The sequence below is a fragment of the Scyliorhinus torazame genome, chromosome 8 (genome assembly GCF_047496885.1).
Source record: "Scyliorhinus torazame isolate Kashiwa2021f chromosome 8, sScyTor2.1, whole genome shotgun sequence".
NCBI lineage: Eukaryota > Metazoa > Chordata > Chondrichthyes > Carcharhiniformes > Scyliorhinidae > Scyliorhinus > Scyliorhinus torazame.
This window is the reverse complement of record NC_092714.1, coordinates 167,715,401-167,728,522: the sequence shown is the minus strand read 5'-3', so window position 1 is coordinate 167,728,522 and position 13,122 is coordinate 167,715,401. Positions and strand designations below refer to the sequence as shown.

Below are 13,122 nucleotides of genomic sequence, written 5' to 3'. Positions count from 1 at the left end.
CTGTTATCGCTCATAACCTGAACTGGTTTGTTGCCGAGTACAATAGCACTTTTAGGTTCCTGTGGCATTGCCGTGGAGCGTGCCCTGTCCTTGGTCACTTTATCTTGCAAATGTATTTGCTAGCTGAGTAAGAATGCTGTTTTAATCTATCTGCTTCTGTGTTCTGTTGAAGTTATGTTTTGCATGCTGAATGTGTGTTTTGAAATGATCTGAGGTTATGAGTGAGTTTTAAAATGGTATTTAATAGACTAGGGACTTAATGTTAAATAGCTATCTTTTACCTATAGAAAACAGCTGGCTTCCACACCCATCCAACTCCCCACCATCACACACACTTTACACCATCCAACTCCCCACCCTCACACACACTTTACACCATCCAACTCCCCACCCTCACACACACTTTACACCATCCAACTCCCCACCTTCACACACACACAATACTTTCTCGACCTCCCCATCCTCACACAAATTTTACCATCCAACCTCCCACCCTCACACACTGCACCCATCCAAATACACATGTACACACACACACACTGTACCCCATCCCATCCCATTCCCCACCCTCACACACACTGTACCACATCCAACTCCCCACCCTCACACACATTGTATTCCATTAAACTCCCCAGCCTCACACACACTGTACCCCATCCAACTTCTCACCCTGACACACACTGTACCCCATCCATCTCCCCACCCTCACACACACTGTACCCCATCAAACTCCCTACCCGCACACACACTCTACCCCATCCGTCTCCCCACCTCTTGAACACTAAGTTGCGCATTGAACTCCCTGATGTCCAGGTTGGTCATGTGTGTTATGTGTGGGGGCACAGTTCGATGTTCTGTCATAATAGATTGTTAGGTTTGTGGCAGTCCCTAATTATGCAGCCAACTGTAGCTTTCGATCGCGTTTTCATTCCAATTACTCACTCTCTGTTCAAATTGTTTCCACAGGAAAACCCACCAAGTGGATTCTCCCATTCATCTACTAATTTACATCATGTGAATAGTGACCATGTAGTTCTGTTGGTGACCATGTGGTTCTGTTGGAATATCACTCAATCCTCTTAGATCTTTCTCCAATCCAGTGAGATTCCCACTCAGTCTTCTCAACTCTCACCCAATCCATTTAGATCCTTTTCCAATCCAGTTTAATATTCATGCAATCTTAATTCATTCCATTTGGATCCTTATTAAAATCAGTAACATCCTTATTCAATCCAGTTAGATCTCTATTCAGTGTAGTTTGTCCTCATTAAATCTAATTTATCCTTATTAAATCCAATTAGGTTTTCATTAAATCCCACTCGATCTTCGCTCAATCGTGTTAGATCCTCCCTCAATCGTGTTAGATCGCCATTCAATCCAGTTAGATGTTCTTTCATTACAGTTCGATATTCTTTCAATAGTTCCTCAATCAATCCAGTAAGATATTCATAAAATCCAGACAGATCTTCATAAAATCCAGTTAGGTCCTCATTCAATGCTGTGCGACCCACATTCAATCCCATAAAATCTTCATAAAATCCAATTAGATCCTCATTCACTCCCTTAAGATCCTCAAAAAATCCAATTAGATGCTCATTCATTCCCATAAAATTTTCATAAAATCCAGTATGATCCTCATTCAATCGTGTTCGATCCTCATTCAATCCAGTCAGATCTTTTTAAACTCCAGTTAGATCCTTACTGTCAATTTTGTTAGTAAAATTGGTTCCGCTTTTCTGAATGCTGTTGGAACCCTATTTGAGCGCAGTTGGATTCATGTTGAAGGATCTGTTGAAAACTATACTGAAACTCTGTTTAAAACTCTAATGGAAACTTCCTGCATGCCAGTTCAAGATCGCTGGAGCCCTGCTGAAACCTAGTTGGAGCTGGACTGAAGTTTTATCTCACACCCTCTCCAAAAGCAGTGGCTCCTGACGCTGTTGATACAACTTTTCAATCTCCTGCCACCTTGGATCTTCCTGATGGAACATGAATATTTCATAGAAGAGAAAGAGCCGATAATCTTCGGAACTTTATCAACAGCAATAAAAATAGATAATCTCCCTCCATGAATCCCTCTCTTACTGTGTGTACATTTTAAAGGTGTTGCTGCGGTCAGCTAACTACAAGATGCTGATGTCATGATCTGCTTCTGCACAGAAGATCAGGTGAAATATTACAATTTAATAAAAGAGACGAGAATCACAGGAAAAGCATGGAAAAAAATCTCAAAACTTGTGCTATGTGAGGATATGTCCAAAGCCAAAGGACGATTTAGAGAGGCAAGGACTGATTCGGGGCAGTCAGCATGGCTTTGTGCGTGGAAAATCATGTCTCACAAATTTGATTGAGTTTTTTGAGGGGGTGACCAAGAAGGTAGATGAGGGCAGTGCAGTAGACGTTGTCTACATGGACTTTAGCAAAGCCTTTGACAAGGTACCGCATGGTAGGTTGTTGCAGAAGGTTAAAGCTCACGGGATCCAGGGTGAGGTTGCCAATTGGATTCAAAATTGGCTGGACGACAGAAGACAGAGGGTGGTTGTAGAGGGTTGTTTTTCAAACTGGAGGCCTGTGACCAGTGTTGTGCCTCAGGGATCGGTGCTGGGTCCACTGTTATTTGTGATTTATATTAATGATTTGGATGAGAATTTAGGAGGCATGGTTAGTAAGTTTGCAGATGACACCAAGGTTGGTGGCACAGTGGATAGTGAAGAAGGTTATCTAGGATTGCAACGGGATCTTGATCAATTAGGCCAGTGGGCCGACGAATGGCAGATGGAGTTTAATTTAGATAAATGTGAGGTGATGCATTTTGGCAGATCGAATCAGGCCAGGACCTACTCAGTTAATGGTATGGCGTTGGGGAGAGTTATAGAACAAAGAGATCTAGGAGTACAGGTTCATAGCTCCTTGATGGTGGAGTCGCAGGTGGACAGGGTGGTGAAGAAGGCATTCGGCATGCTTGGTTTCATTGGTCAGAACATTGAATACAGGAGTTGGGATGTCTTGTTGAAGTTGTACAGGACATTGGTACGGCCACACTTGGAATACTGTGTGCAGTTCTGGTCACCCTATTATTGAAGGGATATTATTAAACTAGAAAGAGTGCAGAAAAGATTTACTAGGATGTTACCGGGACTTGATGGTTTGAGTTATAAGGAGAGGCTGGATAGACTGGGACTTTTTTCCCTGGAGCGTAGGAGGCTTAGGGGTAATCTTATAGAGGTCTATAAAATAATGAGGGGCATAGATAAGGTAGATAGTCAACATCTTTTCCCAAAGGTAGGGGAGTCTAAAACTAGAGGGCATAGGTTTAAGGTGAGAGGGGAGAGATTCAGAAGGGCCCAGAGGGGCAATTTCTTCACTCAGAGGGTAGTGAGTGTCTGGAATGTGCTGCCAGAGGTAGTAGTAGAGGTGGGTACAATTGTGTCTTTTAAAAAGCATTTAGATAGTTACATGGGTAAGATGGGTATAGAGGGTTATGGGCCAAGTGCGGGCAACTGGGATAGCTTAATGGTAAAAACTGGGCGGCATGGACTGGTTGGGCCGAATGGCCTGTTTCCATGCTGTAAACTTCTATGATTCTATGAGGCAGTCTGCAAATACAGGGTGCTGATGGAGAGATAGAAGGTGTGGAAAGGGAGATTGAGGGTGCAGATGGAGAGATTCAGGATGCTTAAGGGGAGATTAAGGGAGCCAAAGGAGGGATTCAGGGTGCTTAAGGAGAGATTGAGGGAGTTGATGGTGGATACAGGGCATTTATGGAGAGATAAAGGGTGCTGATGAAGACATAAAGACAGCTGATGGAGAGATAAAGAGAGCTGCCGTAGAGATAAAGAGAGCTGATGGAGATATACAGGGTGCGGATGGAGGGATACAGGGTGTGGATGGAGGGATACAGGGTGTGGATGGAAAGATACAGGACGCGGATGGAGAGATACAGAGTGCGGATGGAGAGATACAGGATGCGGATGGAGAGATACAGGTGCGGATGGAGAGATACAGGGTGTGGATGGAGGGATACAGGGTGAGGAAGGAGGGATACAGGGTGCGGATGGAGAGATACAGGGTGCGGATGGAGAGATACAGGGTGTGGATGGAGGGATACAGGGTGCGGATGGAGAGATACAGAGTCTGGATGGGGGATACTGGGTGTGGATGGAGGGATACAGGGTGCAGATGGAGGGATACTGGATGCGGATGGAGGGATAAAGGGTGTGGATGGAGTGATACAGGGTGCGGCTGGAGGGATTCCGGTTGCGGATGGAGAGATACAGGGTGTGGATGGAGAGATACAGGGTGCGGATGGAGGGATACAGGGTGCGGATGGAGGGAATCAAGGTGCGGATGGAGAGTTACAAGGTGTGGATGGAGGGCATCAGGGTGCGGATGGAGAGATACAGAGTGCGGATGGAGAGATACAGGATGCGGATGGAGGGATACAGGTGCGGATGGAGAGATACAGGGTGTGGATGGAGGGATACAGGGTGAGGAAGGAGGGATACAGGGTGCGGATGGATGGATACAGGGTGCGGAAGGAGGGATACAGGGTGGGGATGGAGAGATACAGGGTGCGGATAGAGAGATACAGGGTGCGGATGGAGAGATAAAGGGTGTGGTTGGAGGGATACAGGGTGCGGATGGAGAGATACAGGGTCTGGATGGAGAGATACAGGGTGTGGATGGAGAGATACAGGGTGCGGATGGAGGGATGCAGGTTGCGGATGGGAAGATACAGGGTGCGGATGGGAAGATACAGGGTGCGGATGGAGAGATACAGAGTGCGGATGGAGAGATAAAGGGTGTGGATGGAGGGATACAGGGTGCGTTTGGAGAGATACAGGGTCTGGATGGAGAGATACAGGGTGTGGATGGAGAGATACAGGGTGCGGATGGAGGGATGCAGGTTGCGGATGGGAAGATACAGGGTGCGGATGGAGAGATACAGAGTGCGGATGGAGGGATAAAGGGTGTGGATGGAGGGATACAGGGTGCGGATGGAGAGATACAGGGTCTGGATGGGGGATACTGAGTGTGGATGGAGGGATACAGGGTGCGGATGGAGGGATACTGGATGCGGATGGAGGGATAAAGGGTGTGGATGGAGTGATACAGGGTGCGGCTGGAGGGATTCCGGTTGCGGATGGAGAGATACAGGGGGTGGATGGAGAGATACAGGGTGCGGATGGAGGGATACAGGTTGCGGATGGGAAGATACACGGTGCGGATGGAGAGATACAGAGTGCGGATGGAGAGATAAAGGGTGTGGATGGAGGGACACACGGTGCGGATGGAGTGAATCTGGGTGCGTATGGAGGGATACAGTGTGTGGATGGAGAGATACAGGGTCTGGATGGGGGACACTGGGTGCGGAATGAGGGATGCAGGGTGCGGATGGAGGGATACTGGATGAGGATGGAGGGATAAAGGGTGCGGATGGAGAGATACAGGATGCGGATGGAGGGATAAAGGGTGTGGATGGAGTGATACAGAGTGCGGATGGAGAGATACAATGTTGAATGGAGGGATGCAGGGTGTGGATGGAGGGATAAAAGGTGCGGATGGAGGGATTCCGGTTGCAGATGGAGAGATATAGGGTGTGGATGGAGGGATACAGGGTGCGGATGGAGAGATACAATGTGGAATGGAGGAATGCAGGGTGTGGATGGAGGGATACAAGGTGCGGATGGAGAGATACAGGGTGTGGATGGAGGAAATCTGGGTGCGGATGGAGGGATACAGGGTGCGGATGTAGAGATACAGGGTGTGGATGGAGGGATACAGGGTACGGGTGGAGGGATACAGGGTGCGGGTGGAGGGATACAGGGTGCGGATGGAGAGATACAGGGTGTGGATGGAGAGATACAGGGTGCGGGTAGAGAGATCTAGGGTGTGGATGGAGAGATACAGTGTGTGGATTGAGAGATACAGGGTGTGAATAGAGAGATAGAGGGTGCGGATGGAGAGATACAGGGTGCTGATGAAGAGATACAGGGTGGGGATGGCGGGAATCAGGGTGCGGATGGAGAGATACCGGGTGTGGATGGAGAGATACAGGGTGTGGATGGAGGGATACAGGGTGCGGATGGAGCGATACAAGGTGTGGATGGAGGGATATAGGGTGCGGATGGAGGGACACAGGGTGCGGGCGGAGGTAATCAGGGTGTGGATGGAGGGATACAGGGTGCGGGTGTAGGGATACAGTGTGCGGATGGCGGGAATCACGGTGCGGTTGAATGGATACAGGGTGCGTATGGAGGGAATCAGGGTGGGCATGGAGGTATACAGGGTGCGGATGGAGGGGTACAAGATGCGGGTGGAGGGATACAGTGTGCGGATGGCGGGAATCAGGGTGCGGATGGAGGGATACAGGCTGCGGATGGAGGGATACAGTGTGCGGGTGGAGGGAATAAGGGTGTGGGTGGAGGGAATCAGGGTGTGGATGGAGGGATACAGGGTGTGGAAGGAGGGATAAAGGTTGTGGTTGGAGGGATACAGGGTGCGGATGGAGGGAATAAGGGTGCGAATGGAGGGATACAGGGTGCGGATGGAGGGATACAGGGTGCGGATGGAGGGATACAGGGTGCGGAAGGTGGGATAAAGGTTGTGGTTGGAGGGATACAGGGTGCGGATGGTGGAATACAGGGTACGGATGGAGGGATACAGAGTGCGGATGGAGAGACACAGGGTGTGGATGGAGGGATACAGGGTGCGGATGGGGGGGATACAGGGTGCGGATGGAGGTAATCAGGGTGCGGATGGACGGAATCACGGTGCGGATGAAGAGATACAAGGTGTGGATGGAGGGAATCAGCGTGCGGATGGAGGGATACAGGGTGCGGATGGAGGGAATCAGGGTGCGGATGAAGAGATACAAGGTGTGGATGGAGGGACTCAAGGTGCGGACGGAGAGATACAGGGTGCGAATGGAGGGATACAGGGTGTGGATGGAGGGACTCAGGGTGCGGATGGGGGGATACAGGGTGCGGATGGAGGGATACAGGGTGCGGATGGAGGGAATCAGGGTACGGGTGGAGGGATACAGGGTGCGGATGGAGGTATACAGGGTGCGGATGGGGGGATACAGGGTACGGGTGGAGGGATACAGGGTGCGGATGGAGGTATACAGGGTGCGGATGGAGGGAATCAGGGTGCGGATGAAGAGATACAAGGTGTGGATGGAGGGAATCAGGGTGCGGATGGAGGGATACAGGGTGCGGATGGAGGGATACAGGGTGCGGATGAAGAGATACAAGGTGTGGATGGAGGGACTCAGGGTGCGGATGGGGGGAATAAGGGTGCGGATGGAGGGATACAGGGTGCGGATGGAGGGATACAGGGTGCGGATGGAGGGATACAGGGTGCGGCTGGAGGGATACAGGGTGTGGATGGGGGATACAGGGTGCGGATGGGGGGATACAGGGTGCGGATGGAGACATACAGGGTGTGGGTGGAGGGATACAGGGAGTGGATGGAGGGAATCAGGGTGCGGATGGACGGATACAGCGTGTGGTTGGAGAGATACTGGGTCTGGATGGGGGATACTGGGTGCGGATGGAGGGATACAGGGTGCGGATGGAGGGATACAGGATGCGGATGGAGGGATAAAGGGTGTGGATGGAGTGATACAGGGGGCGGATGGAGGGATTCCGGTTGCGGATGGAGAGATATAGGGTGTGGATGGAGGGATACAGAGTGCTGATGGAGAGATACAATGTGGAATGGAGGAATACAGGGTGTAGATGGAGGGATACAGGGTGCGGATGGAGAGATACAGGGTGTGGATGGAGGGAATCTGGGTTGGGATGGAAGATTACAGGGTGCGGATGGAGAGATACAGGGTGTGGATGGAGGGATACTGGATGCGGATGGAGGGATAAAGGGTGTGGATGGAGTGATACAGGGTGCGGCTGGAGGGATTCCGGTTGCGGATGGAGAGATACAGGGGGTGGATGGAGAGATACAGGGTGCGGATGGAGGGATACAGGTTGCGGATGGGAAGATACACGGTGCGGATGGAGAGATACAGAGTGCGGATGGAGAGATAAAGGGTGTGGATGGAGGGACACACGGTGCGGATGGAGTGAATCTGGGTGCGTATGGAGGGATACAGTGTGTGGATGGAGAGATACAGGGTCTGGATGGGGGACACTGGGTGCGGAATGAGGGATGCAGGGTGCGGATGGAGGGATACTGGATGAGGATGGAGGGATAAAGGGTGCGGATGGAGAGATACAGGATGCGGATGGAGGGATAAAGGGTGTGGATGGAGTGATACAGAGTGCGGATGGAGAGATACAATGTGGAATGGAGGGATGCAGGGTGTGGATGGAGGGATACAAGGTGCGGATGGAGGGGTTCCGGTTGCAGATGGAGAGATATAGGGTGTGGATGGAGGGATACAGGGTGCGGATTGGGAGATACAATGTGGAATGGAGGAATGCAGGGTGTGGATGGAGGGATACAAGGTGCGGATGGAGAGATACAGGGTGTGGATGGAGGAAATCTGGGTGTGGATGGAGGGATACAGGGTGCGGATGTAGAGATACAGGGTGTGGATGGAGGGATACAGGGTACGGGTGGAGGGATACAGGGTGCGGGTGGAGGGATACAGGGTGCGGATGGAGAGATACAGGGTGTGGATGGAGAGATACAGGGTGCGGGTAGAGAGATCTAGGGTGTGGATGGAGAGATACAGTGTGTGGATTGAGAGATACAGGGTGTGAATGGAGAGATAGAGGGTGCGGATGGAGAGATACAGGGTGCTGATGAAGAGATACAGGGTGGGGATGGCGGGAATCAGGGTGCGGATGGAGAGATACCGGGTGTGGATGGAGAGATACAGGGTGTGGATGGAGGGATATAGGGTGCGGATGGAGGGACACAGGTTGCGGGTGGAGGTAATCAGGGTGTGGATGGAGGGATACAGGGTGCGGGTGTAGAGATACAGAGTGCGGATGGAGGGAATCAGGGTGCGGTTGAATGGATACAGGGTGCGTATGGAGGGAATCAGGGTGGGCATGGAGGTATACAGGGTGCGGATGGAGGGGTACAAGATGCGGGTGGAGGGATACAGTGTGCGGATGGCGGGAATCAGGGTGCGGATGGAGGGATACAGGCTGCGGATGGAGGGATACAGTGTGCGGGTGGAGGGAATAAGGGTGTGGGTGGAGGGAATCAGGGTGTGGATGGAGGGATACAGGGTGTGGAAGGAGGGATAAAGGTTGTGGTTGGAGGGATACAGGGTGCGGATGGAGGGAATAAGGGTGCAAATGGAGGGATACAGGGTGCGGATGGAGGGATACAGGGTGCGGATGGAGGGATACAGGGTGCGGAAGGAGGGATAAATGTTGTGGTTGGAGGGATACAGGGTGCGGATGGTGGAATACAGGGTACGGATGGAGGGATTCAGAGTGCGGATGGAGAGACACAGGGTGTGGATGGAGGGATACAGGGTGCGGATGGGTGGGATACAGGGTGCGGATGGAGGTAATCAGGGTGCGGATGGACGGAATCACGGTGCGGATGAAGAGATACAAGGTGTGGATGGTGGGAATCAGCGTGCGGATGGAGGGATACAGGGTGCGGATGGAGGGAATCAGGGTGCGGATGAAGAGATACAAGGTGTGGATGGAGGGACTCAAGGTGCGGACGGAGAGATACAGGGTGCGAATGGAGGGATACAGGGTGTGGATGGAGGGACTCAGGGTGCGGATGGGGGGATACAGGGTGCGGATGGAGGGATACAGGGTGCGGATGGAGGGAATCAGGGTACGGGTGGAGGGATACAGGGTGCGGATGGAGGTATACAGGGTGCGGATGGGGGGATACAGGGTACGGGTGGAGGGATACAGGGTGCGGATGGAGGTATACAGGGTGCGGAGGGAGGGAATCAGGGTGCGGATGAAGAGATACAAGGTGTGGATGGAGGGAATCAGCGTGCGGATGGAGGGATACAGGGTGCGGATGGAGGGATACAGGGTGCGGATGAAGAGATACAAGGTGTGGATGGAGGGACTCAGGGTGCGGATGGGGGGAATAAGGGTGCGGATGGAGGGATACAGGGTGCGGATGGAGGGATACAGGGTGCGGATGGAGGAATACAGGGTGCGGCTGGAGGGATACAGGGTGTGGATGGGGGGATACAGGGTGCGGATGGGGGGATACAGGGTGCGGATGGAGACATACAGGGTGTGGGTGGAGGGATACAGGGAGTGGATGGAGGGAATCAGGGTGCGGATGGACGGATACAGCGTGTGGTTGGAGAGATACTGGGTCTGGATGGGGGATACTGGGTGCGGATGGAGGGATACAGGGTGCGGATGGAGGGATACAGGATGCGGATGGAGGGATAAAGGGTGTGGATGGAGTGATACAGGGGGCGGATGGAGGGATTCCGGTTGCGGATGGAGAGATATAGGGTGTGGATGGAGGGATACAGAGTGCTGATGGAGAGATACAATGTGGAATGGAGGAATACAGGGTGTAGATGGAGGGATACAGGGTGCGGATGGAGAGATACAGGGTGTGGATGGAGGGAATCTGGGTTGGGATGGAAGATTACAGGGTGCGGATGGAGAGATACAGGGTGTGGATGGAGGGATACTGGATGCGGATGGAGGGATAAAGGGTGTGGATGGAGTGATACAGGGTGCGGCTGGAGGAATTCCGGTTGCGGATGGAGAGATACAGGGGGTGGATGGAGAGATACAGGGTGCGGATGGAGGGATACAGGTTGCGGATGGGAAGATACACGGTGCGGATGGAGAGATACAGAGTGCGGATGGAGAGATAAAGCGTGTGGATGGAGGGACACACGGTGCGGATGGAGTGAATCTGGGTGCGTATGGAGGGATACAGTGTGTGGGTGGAGAGATACAGGGTCTGGATGGGGGACACTGGGTGCGGAATGAGGGATGCAGGGTGCGGATGGAGGGATACTGGATGAGGATGGAGGGATAAAGGGTGCGGATGGAGAGATACAGGATGCGGATGGAGGGATAAAGGGTGTGGATGGAGTGATACAGAGTGCGGATGGAGAGATACAATGTGGAATGGAGGGATGCAGGGTGTGGATGGAGGGATACAAGGTGCGGATGGAGGGATTCCGGTTGCAGATGGAGAGATATAGGGTGTGGATGGAGGGATACAGGGTGCGGATGGAGAGATACAATGTGGAATGGAGGAATGCAGGGTGTGGATGGAGGGATACAAGGTGCGGATGGAGAGATACAGGGTGTGGATGGAGGAAATCTGGGTGTGGATGGAGGGATACAGGGTGCGGATGTAGAGATACAGGGAGTGGATGGAGGGATACAGGGTACGGGTGGAGGGATACAGGGTGCGGGTGGAGGGATACAGGGTGCGGATGGAGAGATACAGGGTGTGGATGGAGAGATACAGGGTGCGGGTAGAGAGATCTAGGGTGTGGATGGAGAGATACAGTGTGTGGATTGAGAGATACAGGGTGTGAATGGAGAGATAGAGGGTGCGGATGGAGAGATACAGGGTGCTGATGAAGAGATACAGGGTGGGGATGGCGGGAATCAGGGTGCGGATGGAGAGATACCGGGTGTGGATGGAGAGATACAGGGTGTGGATGGAGGGATACAGGGTGCGGATGGAGCGATACAAGGTGTGGATGGAGGGATATAGGGTGCGGATGGAGGGACACAGGGTGCGGGTGGAGGTAATCAGGGTGTGGATGGAGGGATACAGGGTGCGGGTGTAGAGATACAGAGTGCGGATGGAGGGAATCAGGGTGCGGTTGAATGGATACAGGGTGCGTATGGAGGGAATCAGGGTGGGCATGGAGGTATACAGGGTGCGGATGGAGGGGTACAAGATGCGGGTGGAGGGATACAGTGTGCGGATGACGGGAATCAGGGTGCGGATGGAGGGATACAGGCTACGGATGGAGGGATACAGTGTGCGGGTGGAGGGAATCAGGGTGTGGGTGGAGGGAATCAGGGTGTGGATGGAGGGATACAGGGTGTGGAAGGAGGGATAAAGGTTGTGGTTGGAGGGATACAGGGTGCGGATGGAGGGAATAAGGGTGCGAATGGAGGGATACAGGGTGCGGATGGAGGGATACAGGGTGCGGATGGAGGGATACAGGGTGCGGAAGGAGGGATAAAGGTTGTGGTTGGAGGGATACAGGGTGCGGATGGTGGAATACAGGGTACGGATGGAGGGATACAGAGTGCGGATGGAGAGACACAGGGTGTGGATGGAGGGATACAGGGTGCGGATGGGGGGGATACAGGGTGCGGATGGAGGTAATCAGGGTGCGGATGGACGGAATCACGGTGCGGATGAAGAGATACAAGGTGTGGATGGAGGGAATCAGCGTGCGGATGGAGGGATACAGGGTACGGATGGAGGGATCCAGAGTGCGGATGGAGAGACACAGGGTGTGGATGGAGGGATACAGGGTGCGGATGGGTGGGATACAGGGTGCGGATGGAGGTAATCAGGGTGCGGATGGACGGAATCACGGTGCGGATGAAGAGATACAAGGTGTGGATGGAGGGAATCAGCGTGCGGATGGAGGGATACAGGGTGCGGATGGAGGGAATCAGGGTGCGGATGAAGAGATACAAGGTGTGGATGGAGGGACTCAAGGTGCGGACGGAGAGATACAGGGTGCGAATGGAGGGATACAGGGTGTGGATGGAGGGACTCAGGGTGCGGATGGGGGGATACAGGGTGCGGATGGAGGGATACAGGGTGCGGATGGAGGGAATCAGGGTACGGGTGGAGGGATACAGGGTGCGGATGGAGGTATACAGGGTGCGGATGGGGGGATACAGGGTACGGGTGGAGGGATACAGGGTGCGGATGGAGGTATACAGGGTGCGGAGGGAGGGAATCAGGGTGCGGATGAAGAGATACAAGGTGTGGATGGAGGGAATCAGCGTGCGGATGGAGGGATACAGGGTGCGGATGGAGGGATACAGGGTGCGGATGAAGAGATACAAGGTGTGGATGGAGGGACTCAGGGTGCGGATGGGGGGAATAAGGGTGCGGATGGAGGGATACAGGGTGCGGATGGAGGGATACAGGGTGCGGATGGAGGAATAGAGGGTGCGGCTGGAGGGATACAGGGTGTGGATGGGGGGA

The 13,122-nt window shown here is 53.1% G+C and overlaps 1 protein-coding gene across 1 annotated transcript in view; it reads left to right on the top strand.

Moving 5' to 3' along the window:
• The window catches only part of LOC140428893 (uncharacterized), a 177,888-nt gene extending 175,827 nt beyond the window's left edge, over window positions 1–2,061 (top strand). The window contains exon 9 of the mRNA XM_072515540.1: window positions 967–2,061. Within this exon, the coding sequence (XP_072371641.1) occupies window positions 967–1,004 (38 nt within the window). The 3' untranslated portion in view covers window positions 1,005–2,061. The remainder of the gene's footprint in view (window positions 1–966) is intronic.
• Window positions 2,062–13,122: the final 11,061 nt, after the last annotated feature.